The sequence below is a fragment of the Anas acuta genome, chromosome 5 (assembly GCF_963932015.1).
Source record: "Anas acuta chromosome 5, bAnaAcu1.1, whole genome shotgun sequence".
Classification (NCBI taxonomy): Eukaryota; Metazoa; Chordata; class Aves; order Anseriformes; family Anatidae; genus Anas; species Anas acuta.
Genome location: NC_088983.1, coordinates 33,289,171 through 33,302,495, shown reverse-complemented (window position 1 = coordinate 33,302,495; position 13,325 = coordinate 33,289,171). Strand labels below are relative to the sequence as shown.

Sequence of the window (13,325 nt, the reverse complement as noted above, 5' to 3'; positions counted from 1 at the left end):
CAGTCATGAAGGAGAGCAAACAAATGATTCAATAACGGTCCTTTCATTAAACACAAAGTCACAATAATCAGGGATTTCCGATAAAGCTTTATCTGTTTGATTTTGGGGCATGTTTTACAGCTGTTGAAATCCCCCCTCTCCCTCCTGCACTCTTAAGTGAACATCTTAGGATTTCTTTACTGCAACTTGCACCATAGAACAAGTCACAATAATCTTACTTATATTGTCTGCAAAGGCAGACCTCTCATATTCTGGTCATTATGACTACAGCCTCGTGACAGAAAATAACCTGTATTCTTTGCTTCTGTGTACATTACTTAGCATTAGGGTGTACTTACAAATATCATCTGAAACAAGTAACCTTGCCAGTTGTTAAAACTATACCTGCAATGTAAGTTATATACCCTATCCACCCTTTGTTTTCTGTAGAACAAGCTGACAGAGGCTTACCAATAAACCAAAAGGCAAAAAGCCAAAATCCAAGATGACCTCTACATGTCTGTTTATTCCCCAGTACGTAAAACTAGTGAAGTATTCTGTAAGCCCCTAATTTTCAGTTCTCACCTTCTGCTAAAGCAGTTTCTCCTCACAGAAATTTAATTCCTTTTCCTTTGAGGGATAAGAGCACATCCCATATTTTCCTTTGAGGGACTATTCCTCCCAAAGCCAGTTAAAAATTAACAACCCACCCGCAAGACTGTATATGCCAAGATTTCTTTAAAATCTGTGACCTGGCATGGCAGCTTAAAAGCATACTCATTTTAAAAAAAGCTCATGAGGAGGAAAACTTCAAAATGCATTTTGTTCAAGTACATCAAAGGAACACTTAGCTAATCAAGTCTCCGTTACAGTCCTGAGTACAGCCTCACTCCATCTCAATCAGTAGCTTTTCTAAGCTCAGTTACATGCTTTAGCAGCTTTGATTACAAGAATAGCTTGGATTTCTACAAGACAAGCAAAGTTTGTATATTTAACAAGATGCAGCAGAAATGCAAGTGAACTGACCTTCCAACGGGCTCCGTTTGATTCTAGTGGTAAGGAGCAACTCCAGTCATCAGGGAGTAATCCAGGAGTAAACAGCCCCTCTTGCAAAAGAAAGGCCTTGTTTTTCATTAGTTATTTTACAGTGTTAGTATTTTATTTCTTAAATTTCCAGTGAAGTGTTAGTTTCTGAAAAAATCAAACTTCCACAAACAGGAAGCTATTACCACCTCCAATCAAGGGATAAACATAATCAACCTTATTAAACCAACAAACCAAGTTTATTTATAGAAGTCTGTACAATTGTAATGAACTATGCTAGGACACCAATGAAACAAAGCAAACAAATCTCTCCCTAATGAGCGGGAGGTGTAGTCACTCACCTTTACATGCACTTAAAGGAAAAAAGATTACAGCTTTCATACACAGTTCTGTAACTATTCAGAGTACTTTCTTGATGTATTATCCTCAATATAAGAGAGTTGCATGATACTTTACTGACTGTTGTTTCTCTCAAAAACAGCATTTCAGCAGCATCCAGAGACTTTGAGAGGGTAAGTGGCAGTTTGATAGTTGCAGATAAATAGGACATAGCCCATCATTCATTTCTGCATTCTTAACTCCCTATATCTCTTGTTTTGTCTCCACTAAAAGTTTCTTGCAACACTGTATAGGTCAGGTCTCATTGATATTTTTGACTGCAGTACAGACTACTTTTGTGTTACCAAATGTAGAAGTTCACTAATACCAAGGCATCAAGGGCAAGCATATTAAAAATACTGAATCTGAGTTAACATTACCTTCAGAGACCACTGTTCACTGCACCCCAGAGCTCTGAGGCATTGCCATGGGAAAAACAATTTGAGTTGATTGATTTTGCAATTATTTCTGCAAAGCATTGGAGAGTGATTATTTTGAAAACTGGCTATTGCAAAATAAGTTTTGATTTTTTTTTTTATTACAAATCTTTAACATCATTGAAACTGTTGAGAAAATGAAATCATGTCAAATGCATATCTACACAGTGAATCACAATGTCTCCTATGAAGTTATCACGGTATTCCATGGATTCCATAAATCCACTCCTAAAAAAGTTAAAAGTACATATACGTGAGAGCCTACAACAACTCCAGAGAAGCTGCTAAAAAGGCCATCAAATAAAGCAGTCTATGATTACATATTTACAGAATAATCCATGTGCGCTGGAACTATGGACTATTCAGTAAATAAGTACTGAAGTATCCCTAATTTGTTTACATGGTAGATTATAGCTGCTTCATAGGTTGATTTTCTTTTTATACACAGTTCATAGTATCAATCTGCACACAATTACATGATGTTTCTTTAAAGCTACTGTTAAAAAAGGAATAAGAGAAAGTTAAATAAGAACTAGATTAAAGTTTCATTAAGAATCCAACAAGAAAGTATCAAACACAGGTTCAGACATAACCAGTGTATGATTTCAGAAAAATAGTAATGCTCTGACACAAAAAGAGCATCAGCATTTTCCTTCTTCGGGGTCCCCCAGAAACATTCCTATCCAGTTCAGTGCTCAAGTTAGCATATTCGTACTGGCCTGAGTAGGAACAAACACGTGCTTGCACGCTTACCTGAACGAGGGCCTCTAACCTTCTAGACTTCTAATTCTCTTTTAATTTAGTTCTTAGTTCCATATATTCAGTTGTATCTTGTTTGGAAAAGCTCTTTTTAAATGTCACTTATATTTACACTTATTTTTTTATTATTTTTTAATTTTTTTTAAAACACCTGAGTGATAATTGAGCTGTCACTTTGTGTCCAGTCAAATATTCCATAAAGCCATACAATTCTTGTGCTAGTGTTGCACTCCACTTGTACCAGTTTAGATATGAAAAATGCACATCAGCTACCTCTCATACATTACCCACTGACCTTTCTACTGTGTCCTTACTGTGTCCTTCCCCTTTCACACAAAGTGATTTTATTTTTTAAGTTTTTGTTTCATAGAAGCCCGGTTTAAATGGTTCACAAAGCAAGAAACAAACATGAGCTAGAGCCCAGTGAAGACACGATGACTTAACAAATGCATAATATTGGAGGCTTGGAGAAGAAACTAAAGCCCAACCAATGAGCACCCCAGGGGCATCCCAGAAAGAGCTACTCCACTCAGTTAAAGCTGGAGACTCCAGATGTGGTACAGATGACAAGTCCCACATCAAGAGCTGTGTACCTCTCTCTCATCAGTTAAGTGAAAGTAAAAAAGGGAACATGAAGTTAAACAGCTATATCAGCCAAGCCGTTTTAGTAAGAAGAATCACATTTAATGAGTTTCTTTCTTGCAATTTCAGATGCTCAAGTACAGCTGGTAGAAATTCAAAACAGCCGTAAACTGTGACAGACGGATACAAATAGTACTGCAGCTTAAAAATGATAAAAAACACCTGAAAAAAAGTCACACAACCCTCCCAAAAAAATTTACACTTTGAACCTAAAGCCAGTTTTTGAAGATTCCCTTCTCCAAAGCTAGGATGAAGGAGGAAGAAGAGGAGGAAGAAAGTGCAGATGACCTTCCAGCCACAAAGGTCTCGCGCCAATGTTTATTCACTGTGCCTGTGGTGGTATGTAAGGGGAGATCACCAAGTGCTGATTCTGCGACCACCAAGAGATTCCTACGGAAATCCAGACCTCAGGCTAATACTGAACACAGAGTAGACCAACGAGCTGCATCAACAAAATAAAAAAACAAAACTCAAACTAAAAGAAATGGGAAGACCCCAAATAGCACAGATCCACATTTGTGAGGGGGGCAGGAGGAAAGGGCAAGAAGGGAGGTCTATACAGTAAATAGTTGAATGGTTTATGTTACAGATGACTGGCAGTTTTAAAGAGTCTCTTCCCAGCTCCATTGCTGCTCCAACCCAGAAGGGAGAACTGAAAAGGGAGGAAGAAAAGGTAGGACATCATCATGGAGCATGCAGGGTCAGAAGCAGCAGAGTGGGCATGCTCAAATAAGCCCCCGTCTCTTTTTGTAGTCCTCCAAATTCAACGATCTCCGAGGGGCACCATCTTTTGCTGGTGGAGCCTTGGAGGTGATGGCCAGCGCCTTAGATTCTGTTGGGGATAAGAGAAGAGTGAGGGCCAAAATAAATGAGAACTACAGATTTTTACTTCTTGTCTTTACTGACAACTTCACCACAAAATCACATTTGGCTTCTCTGGTATGCATCAGGTTAAAAGTTAACATAGCCAGTATCTGGTTGCTTATCTTCAAAGGTAAAGCACATGCAAATTTCACTCCATCTGTTAACTTGCTTTCTGCCATGAAAAGTACTTTCATTTCTTAAGAAAACTACTCTGCAACATATTGAAATCACAATACACACACGGAGCCTTCCAGCTCAGATCTTTGATAGATCACCATCCCATAAGAATGGCAAGGACAAAAGAGACAAATAACGAGATGAAAGTAAGACTTCCTACCGATGTCTACAACACACACCTTACACACACTTTAAATAATCCCCATTCTTCCATTATGAAAGAAGACTGAACTAAACGAGATAAAAGTGTTGTCAAAAACACAAACACCATCCATACTTCAACCTGTATCTGTATTCTCTCTCTCTCATACTCTTTTCAGCCTCCTTTCTAGTTTTCAGTGTTCTTCTGTGCTTAGCCTTTGTCTGCTTGCCAGCTTCCTGAAATTTATAATTCGCATTCACACTCCTATTCTTGCCACCCTACCAAATTCTAGTCTTACATCCAGAATTCCAATCTTGATCTAGTTTGGAAAGACTCAACATCTTCTACTTTCCCTTCTTTATAAGATTTTAAATGTATGTCTAAGTACACCTTCATTCCCTTTCCCAATATTTTGGCCCCCATTAAGTTTTGCTTCAACACTACGGGGAATACAAAAGTCAGTGAACAGCAGCTTGATTTTTGAACCTGCTGCTTTACCAATACTTTATCCACATAGTGCATACACAGATTATGGAATAGGACATTACAGATACCCAGAGCTTATCTGGTTTCAAAAGTGACTAGACAGATTTGTAGAGTAAGTATCAGAACAGATATCAAAGCTTATTAAATACAACACATTCAGATGTTCCTCAAGGATTACAGCAGCCACAGATACTGGAAGAATCTATCAGATAAACTCTTGTTACCTCATTTTCTGCCTAGGCATTTGGAGCAAGGATACAAGTATATACAGGCTGTCAGTGTAACACAATCCAGCTGCTCTCGTTTTCTCAGTGAATGTCACTAGCACACATACCTCTCCTCCTCAAAAATAAGATACTTGCAAAGAAGACAAACACGGGTCCTTTGCTCCCATTTTCAAAAGCCCACCATTGACTCTGAAAGAGTCAGGTTCTACCATAATGATCTGGGCAATCACACCCCCAAACTCAACTAGAAAACGTACCAGAACTGGGAACCTGAAGATCAATCTTTACATCAAAGTCGTGTACTTTGAAAAGATCTTCCGAGAGATCACTGGCTGATTTAGAGTTCACATCCTTATCCTTCCCTTGACCCTGGAAGAAAAATAAGTAAATTTCCAACCCTTATGTGTCTAGACAAAGGTAATGACAATACTTTTCACTCCAGCTTTCACCACAAACATATTTAGTTTAGCTTTCACAGTGCTGGAGAAACTTAAGTTTCTTTCCCTGTAGAAGAAAGAGCTGTTCTATAATAATGCTTTGCAGCATACTTATTTCTAGAGCTGAAGCATGCACATCTACTATTAGTCATAAGCTTCTAGAGCAAAGCTGCGATGGTAGGAGGGAACACGAAACAGAATCAGAAAATGAAACTTGCCTTACTCATGTCCTTTGGAGCATCTGGTAGTACACCAGATCCATATTTTGCATTTAGCTGTGCAAGGATGGCAGCTTGTACAGCAGGATCTCTGGACTGCAGGGGAAAATAAAACACTGTATGTTAAGTGGTGAAAAACTATACTGCCATTTTTTGAGACAGCGCTCATATCCATTAATATAAAACCAAAAGATGATCTAGATCAGTTAGCCCAGTCTTCAGGATCTTAGACATTTTAAGACATCCTGATGCCTATGTAATGCATCTGGTACTACTAAACTAAAAATTTCCTCAGAAAGTCTTTCTTTGAGAAGATACCACATTTCTTGTTGATGTGATCTGATCCTGTGACTGGTCTTAAAACTGTCCTCGGGTAGGATTGCTTTTACCTTACAGTTCTGGCTGAAACACTCTACTAGTGACAAAATTATTAAAAGACTTTTCTTTTCATGGTAATAGTTGTCTACCATAATAAATCTACTCAACAACTATGATTCTTCTTTCTAGTAATTATTTATTTCAGGACCTGCAATAAAATTTATTTCCTTGTTAATTTGTAGAGACCGACAAGATCCCACTTGACTTTTTTTTTTTTTAAAGTACTGATACCAGAACTGTATACTATTTCTGAACATGCTTCAAGTCAAATCATTTAGAAGAGCTGATCACTCAACTTTGTTATCCATCATTTATACAGCTATGGATTACAATAGCAGGTTTTGCCACTATCACAGTAGAAGTTTGTATTAAACTACTTCATTCATCACAGGCCTGAAATGTCTAGTCTCTTCTTTCCTTTCACAGATCTTTAAAGAAAATCTCAACCAACTAGAAGCAAAACTCACACCTAAAGAAAGCTGTCTTCCCAAAGCTAACTAAATCTGTGTAATGGGTAATTCTACATATAAGAATTTGCTACAAAAATCCAAGGCAGAGTTGCACCTCCACGTACATGCTCATATCACTCATGTCCTTTATGGTTTTATGAAGGAAAAAAAAAAGTATTGCTTTTTCCTTTTTGGGGCATAGTGAGACTAGAATTTCACTCAATTATATCTCACCCTGGAACCCCCTGAGCGTTGATAGCATAGGGCAGTTAGGAATGAATACAAATAACATTTTCCTTCCTAATCCCTGCATTACATTGGTTACCATTTTTCCGCATATTGCTTCATTTGAACTTGAATATTGCACTCACATTAGACACTATTGTGGGTTTGCACTGCCGCCTAGTAAAGGGGTCCATTTGTTGGTTTTTCATACTGTGACTTTCAGCCTGAAGAAGAAGCACATTGTTTTGCAGTTAGCTACTTGCATGGTTATAAATCCTCCCAAAGCACCACACCCATGCAGGTACTCACCAGCAATATATAATATCAAGGTTAGAGACAAAAATAGTAACAGCATTACAGACCAAAAAGATTTTGTAACACCCACAGTCCTACACTTCACAGAGCAAAACTGTCCTTAGTGAATACAACAGAATATAGCCACCTAACTTGCAAGTTAACTGAGGCTTAAGTATTCGTTAAGAAGCTTAACTATTCTTAATAGAAGTGTCACCACAGAGAATTGACTATTTTGTCTGTTATTTCATTCTCTGAAGTCTCCTTTCCAATTTTTTTCCCCCTTACAGACTGTGCTAAGTCACTATTATAGTCAGTAATCTCCTGACTGAGTTGATCATAAAGATAAAGCAATTAGCTTAAAACAAACAAAAAATCACGTCACTTGCCTATATAAAAGGTGTTATAAGATCATTAAAAATGAGTAATTTCATCATGCAATTATCTTGCTATGCGTCATTTCATCTCTCTATGCACAGAAGTATTAATTTGCCATTATTTACCACGAGAGCCTTCTCAGACTCAACGATATTCCACTCTCTATTCCTCTGGTTGATGTAACTGCAGAAGAAAAAAAATAAGAGGGGAAAAAGAAAAAAAGTGACTCGTTTATCAACCTCTATAAAACAAAACGCCCATCAGCATTTTTACATCTCCGTCCGATTACAAATTACGCTTACACAACACAATTGCTATCCCCGTTATGAGTTTTTATTTTTGACAGTTTTAACTGAATGACACATAAAAGGAAGTGGAGGCAAAATTCAGAAGTATCATGATATAAGTTTCATGAATACACTATACAAAAAAGGAAACAAAGCCTTACAGCTAGATCACTACTGATTTAACTGATTTCTCTGTGTGTGATGGTTGATACTATTTTAGAAAGAAAATTCCCAATAACTGTTTCTTACCTGATTGCAGAAATGTTTTTTGTTCGCTGACGATCCAGGGCTTCTGCTCTTTCCTCAAGTTCATTAAGCTGATCTTGAATCTGTTTGGCCTTATCTTGGTCCCCCAAGTCCTCTGCCATGGCCTTCAACCAAACAATAATTCATTAGGCACTATTCTTTACCACAGTGCCAGTCAGAGAAATAAGTGATAGACGCACAAATCAGCCAGCTAACCCTATTCCAGTTGCAAATGTTCTAACCTCATATACTAAGAATATAGTGGAGAGCTAAAATTTCCCTTCAACTTAAAGCAAACCTGGCCCTCTCATTCTGAAGAATTCCGTGAACCTCTGAAACCCCTGAAAGTAAAGACAACTTACGTACACTAGTCTCAGCATGACTAGGACAACTCATTTAGATTAAGTTTTAATATTGCTGTTTGTCAGCCCAGGAAGAGACCGATTATTTTTTCGATTGTGAGTTGCCACTTATTTAAGCAAGTTGAAGGGTCCCCTACTAAAACACCAGACAGCCAACAGTAGCTTATTATGCCACCTTGTGACAACAAGAGGCAATTGCACTCCTCTGCACTGTCAAACTGTTTACAAATTCATGCAGAGTAAAAAATGACCAAACTACAGTTAAGTCAAAGAATATAGAACTAATGATTAACAATTCTTTGTTATCACTCTGCATGGAGCATAAGGGTCTTGAAAAAGGTCTGCACAAACAAAAACAATGCTTTATATCTTTGTCCTCAGAGATACTTAAGACTGGTTGTTTACTTGTCTTCTGGGCTTTGACTTCTCAGAACTGTTAGGTCTATGCATTCCAGGAAGTTTACACATAAAACAGTTTCGGGGCAAGTAAAACCCTTCAGTGTATTCTTTTCAATACAAATTACTGGTCATAACAAAGTAAAAACTCAGTCAACACTGAGCAAAAACAATTTAACACTAGATTTGAAGTCTAGTAACTTTTGAGTGTTACTAGTGAGTACCCTGCAAAAAAGTTAAAATTAGTTCCTGAAGTAGAACTACTTAACTTCTAGTATCAGCTAGTATCGTTGGCAATTGTCCTTAATGAAGGAATGCAACAGCTTAAACTGGATTCTAAGTGTTCTGAACCCAGCAGTGAACCTTGAGAGCCGCCTCTTAACTGCATAGTTAAAGTCGAGCTTACTGCTGACTTCTGCCAAAATCCAGATGAGCTCCAGTTCTTCTAAATCAAAGACTGCATTAAGCTTGCAGGCATCATCTCATCTCTCACCTTCTCCTTTAACAGCTGAGTTTTCTTCATAGCATAATTTGGAGGGGCTTTTCTGAACCTTTCCTTCTCTTTCACAATCTGTAAGACCAGAAGAAACAGCAAGGATATGCATGTATGAAACGTCTACTTTAATACTTAGTAGAAGCAACAGATCAGTATCACCTAAGAAATGTACTTACTGCCACAGAATTTTACTCATGCTCTTTCTCTGCTGCTGTTTTTAATTTGTGAGTTGGTAATGAGTTACAGCTCCATTCCCCACACTTACAACCTATAAAAATCTGATGCTAATCACATTCGGTCAATATGAAGCAAATACCAAGCTGCAGAAACTGTGATAAATGCATCTATGATGATGCTGTTAGCTTTCCAGAACATAAGAACTAAGTTGCCACACCTGGGTTAGGAGTTGAAAGTTCTGCAACACAAGTTGACGAGGAAGGTAACAGGGCACAAAGGATGAAGCAAAGCAGCAGTCAGAACCAAACAACAGCTGGATCACCAAGCTACTCTATCCAGTTATGCAATTTAGTTTTCTCCTTAGGAAGAAGATACCACGATAATTGTGATTTGTAAGAGCTAGCACTCTACTCCGTACGTTCTTTCCAACTTTAAGCATTGCAAGAGCCTCACTACAACATGCTGTTTACCTCCTCAATGTCCTGGTCATTAAACTTGTAGTTGAGGGCTTCTTTGATGGACACTTCCTTCTTGTTTATCTCATCTAGCGTAGGTAGCTGCATTCCAGCAGAGAACATCTAAATACAATAACAAGTTTAGTTTTCACTTCGAATACTGGAAGTGGAAGGCTGCTTAGAAGAAATTGAAGTCTGGCAAACTTACCGCTTCCTTCCACTTCATGAACTCACTTTCAGTAAATTCCTGATTTGAGACAAACTCCAAACGAAACACACGCTGATCACTGCCATGCCTGCAACAAGAAAAATGCAACATCCCTTTCTTATGGTACAGAGCTGTGATATTTTATCTTTAAGTAATAAATTGACCCATGAAGTCCTGAAACAGACACTTAAGGCTACTCTTGGGTCATGTGCTATATATTCTTAACTTCAGTAAGGTCTGACAGAGTTCAGGAACCTAAGTTAGCTCTTAGTACCAAACAGTAATACAAAGGAATACTTGACAGCAAGTCTGCAGGAAACAGTTAAGCAAGTAATACACTCAGTAGTAAAGAGAAGCAGACTTAAAGTCATAGAATGCTTCAGGTTGGAATGGACCTTAAAGATCATCTAGGTCCAACCCCCCTCCCTGACAAAGAGTCCCTTCTCCTGCTTTCTTTTAGACCCTCTTTAAGTAATCGAAGGATGCTGTAAAGTCTCCCAAAGCCTTCTCTCCTCTAAATAAAAGAACCTCAACTCCTCCAATCTGCCTTCATAGGAGAGGTGTTCCAGCCCTTTTATCATCCTCAACTTACCTCACACCTGAACGATAAGTACCCTGTTTGGTGACCTATCACATGATCTTAGGAAACACAAAGTTATTTCATGTTTGGACCAGTAGAAATCCCCTGTAAGCAGTACTGAATTATACATTGCTGGAGCCAATCCCTGCATAATTTCTCATTCATTGGCTAATCAAGGGCCAGTAAGCCTTAGAGACTACATTCTGTGGAGCACTACCAGCTGAACTACCATACTGCTACTAACCAGTACTAAACGTAGTTGTCATGGTGTAAATTTCAATCAAAACATGAGCTCTCTCCTGAGGTAGCCTAGAAAGCTATTCTATGTCACAATGGATTTAGATAAGACTTTTTTTTGTTACTCCACATTTGCACCCACATCTATTCTCCACATACTTATGTTCTCCCAAATGGTTAATATCTTCTTGACCTATCTCACCAGGATGTTTTGTATTGGAACTGTTAAACCTCATCACACAATCCTTTTAAGGGCTGTAAGAACAACTGAGAAATATTATACTGTATTCAGCTTCTTCCCTACAAAGTACTATTTCTGTCGTAACACATACACCAGACCTCATCATGTATGCCTTTTGAATGATGCACATTTCTAAAACCTGATTATAGCAATGGTGGTGAAAACATAGGAAAGAACATGGCAAAGTTCAATAGGCCTATATGAGCAATCATGGGTTACTAGTGCAAATAAACTGATTGGCAGTCAACACAAATACGTCCCTGCATGAGATTTTTTATGATTTAATTATGCATACGTGTTAGAAAACAAGCAATAAAACTACAAAAAAAACCATCCTAACAGTAAGAGTCATTGCACCGCCCGATTTGTTATTTTAGCTCTCATCTCCAAACCACCCAGGGAGCACTGAATGTTATAAGGACACTGATTCATGAACTGATGAGGGTTACTTTGGTTTCTTACCGCAACTGCAGTCCTTTGTTTGTCCGGGTACCACCAAGTTGGTAAACCTTTGCGGTCTCTACCACACCAGTTATTTCAGCAACCTATATGCAAAAGAAAGGATGCAAGAGATTTTTGTGTGTGTGTTCCTAGAACATACCTGACACGTTTAAGCCTTTTCACTAAACATCAAAAACCTTATTCTTATCAACAATTCTAACTACATCAAAGAAAGTAGTACTTTTCAGTGTACATTATCAGGTATTGAATCAGCTCATCATGTATCACCTTCGAGTTGGAAGGCTCTATAAAAAGCTTGATGCATTTTTGTATCTTTTCAGTCTAACTTCTAGCCAAATTATGTGCACTTTCCTGTTTTCTTTACAGGAAACTAAACTAGGGTTAATTGAATGTTCCAAATGAAATACACCATAGCTATCCACATACTAAATGCAGCCCTTCTGGGGACCATTTTAATGCGATTTTAGACAATATTATTGCATCCTATGATTGTGCAGTTGGAGCAATGAAGCAGAAAAACAGAACCGCGTTCTAAATCACCTTCTATTCTGAAGCTCACTGATGTACTAGAAACCCTTTGTAAAGTGAGAACTGAGACCACACAATAACTTGGGAATATTCCCAGAAATAAGGAATGACTCTTACTCATCCTTACTTAGTCAAACAGAGTCCTGAACTCTAGTTTGCAATACAAATGAAGAGATGAGACAGCATGAGCCAAAGCTGAAAGAACAGGCTTTGTTAGTGCTCCATGCTCATGGTACATACACACATGTATATGTCTTGTCATCAATTAGTTTGATTTAAAGGTGAAAACTTGGAAACAATTTACTGGCCTCATTGGTCCCATTGATTTATTTACCTTTAATGCAGTCTCCACTCCTCCTGCACCAATTATGCTTTCTGGTTATAAACGTTTAATTTAATTTTATTTTTTTTTTACATTAACCACCCAAGCAACCATAGGTACCACAGTTTATACTAAGCTGCAAATACTGTATTACAGAAAAAGAACTAAATCCTTTGGAACTGAACTCACCCGATAAACAGGTTTGCTGTTGTGATTTCCAATACCAATTCGGACAAAGCAACCAGTGACTGTCTTGGCAAAGAAGGGCATATGACACCAGCGTTCCAGCTTGTGTCGTGATAACCGTACTCGGTTCAGTTCTTCAGGCAAGGACACTGGCTGGGATTTAGGAGGAATTTCTTCTTTCCTGATTTGGTAAAGTTGAGAAGGAAGAAGGATGATTATGTCTCTATTTTTTCATGAAAAAGGGGCCCTGAGCAAGATGCTGCGTAAATTCTACTTAATAAAATTACTAGTAAAGGAATTAATTCATCAAGCTCTAGTTGGCCATAGATATATGAATCTTGCATTACACTTTTCTTAAGGGATACTAAGTCCTAGTGACTATACTTGTTACCCACTACCTCTGCTACCACAAAACAGACTCATGCACCAAGGCAGCTTATAAGCTAATGCTTTAAAATAAGTCAGCATATCTTTCTTATCTGCTAATATGCCAGGGTTCTGTAGATGCTGAACTATAGGACTACACAAATCTGTAAACAGTGTAAATGGGGCTCAAGGCAACACCTTAGACACACTGATCTGCTCCCAATCAATTCTCTAAAGTAGTATGTACCTACATAAGGTGATT

At 38.1% G+C, this 13,325-nt stretch overlaps 1 protein-coding gene across 1 annotated transcript in view; it reads right to left on the bottom strand.

Moving 5' to 3' along the window:
- Positions 1-1,240: 1,240 nt before the first annotated feature.
- Positions 1,241-13,325, bottom strand: part of RTF1 (RTF1 homolog, Paf1/RNA polymerase II complex component) — a 30,833-nt gene continuing 18,748 nt past the window's right edge. The window contains 11 exon segments of the mRNA XM_068683856.1: positions 1,241-4,071; positions 5,393-5,504; positions 5,791-5,886; positions 6,989-7,066; positions 7,640-7,697; positions 8,051-8,172; positions 9,299-9,376; positions 9,949-10,056; positions 10,142-10,229; positions 11,662-11,744; positions 12,701-12,878. Of these exon segments, the coding sequence (XP_068539957.1) occupies positions 3,965-4,071; positions 5,393-5,504; positions 5,791-5,886; positions 6,989-7,066; positions 7,640-7,697; positions 8,051-8,172; positions 9,299-9,376; positions 9,949-10,056; positions 10,142-10,229; positions 11,662-11,744; positions 12,701-12,878 (1,108 nt within the window). The 3' untranslated portion in view covers positions 1,241-3,964.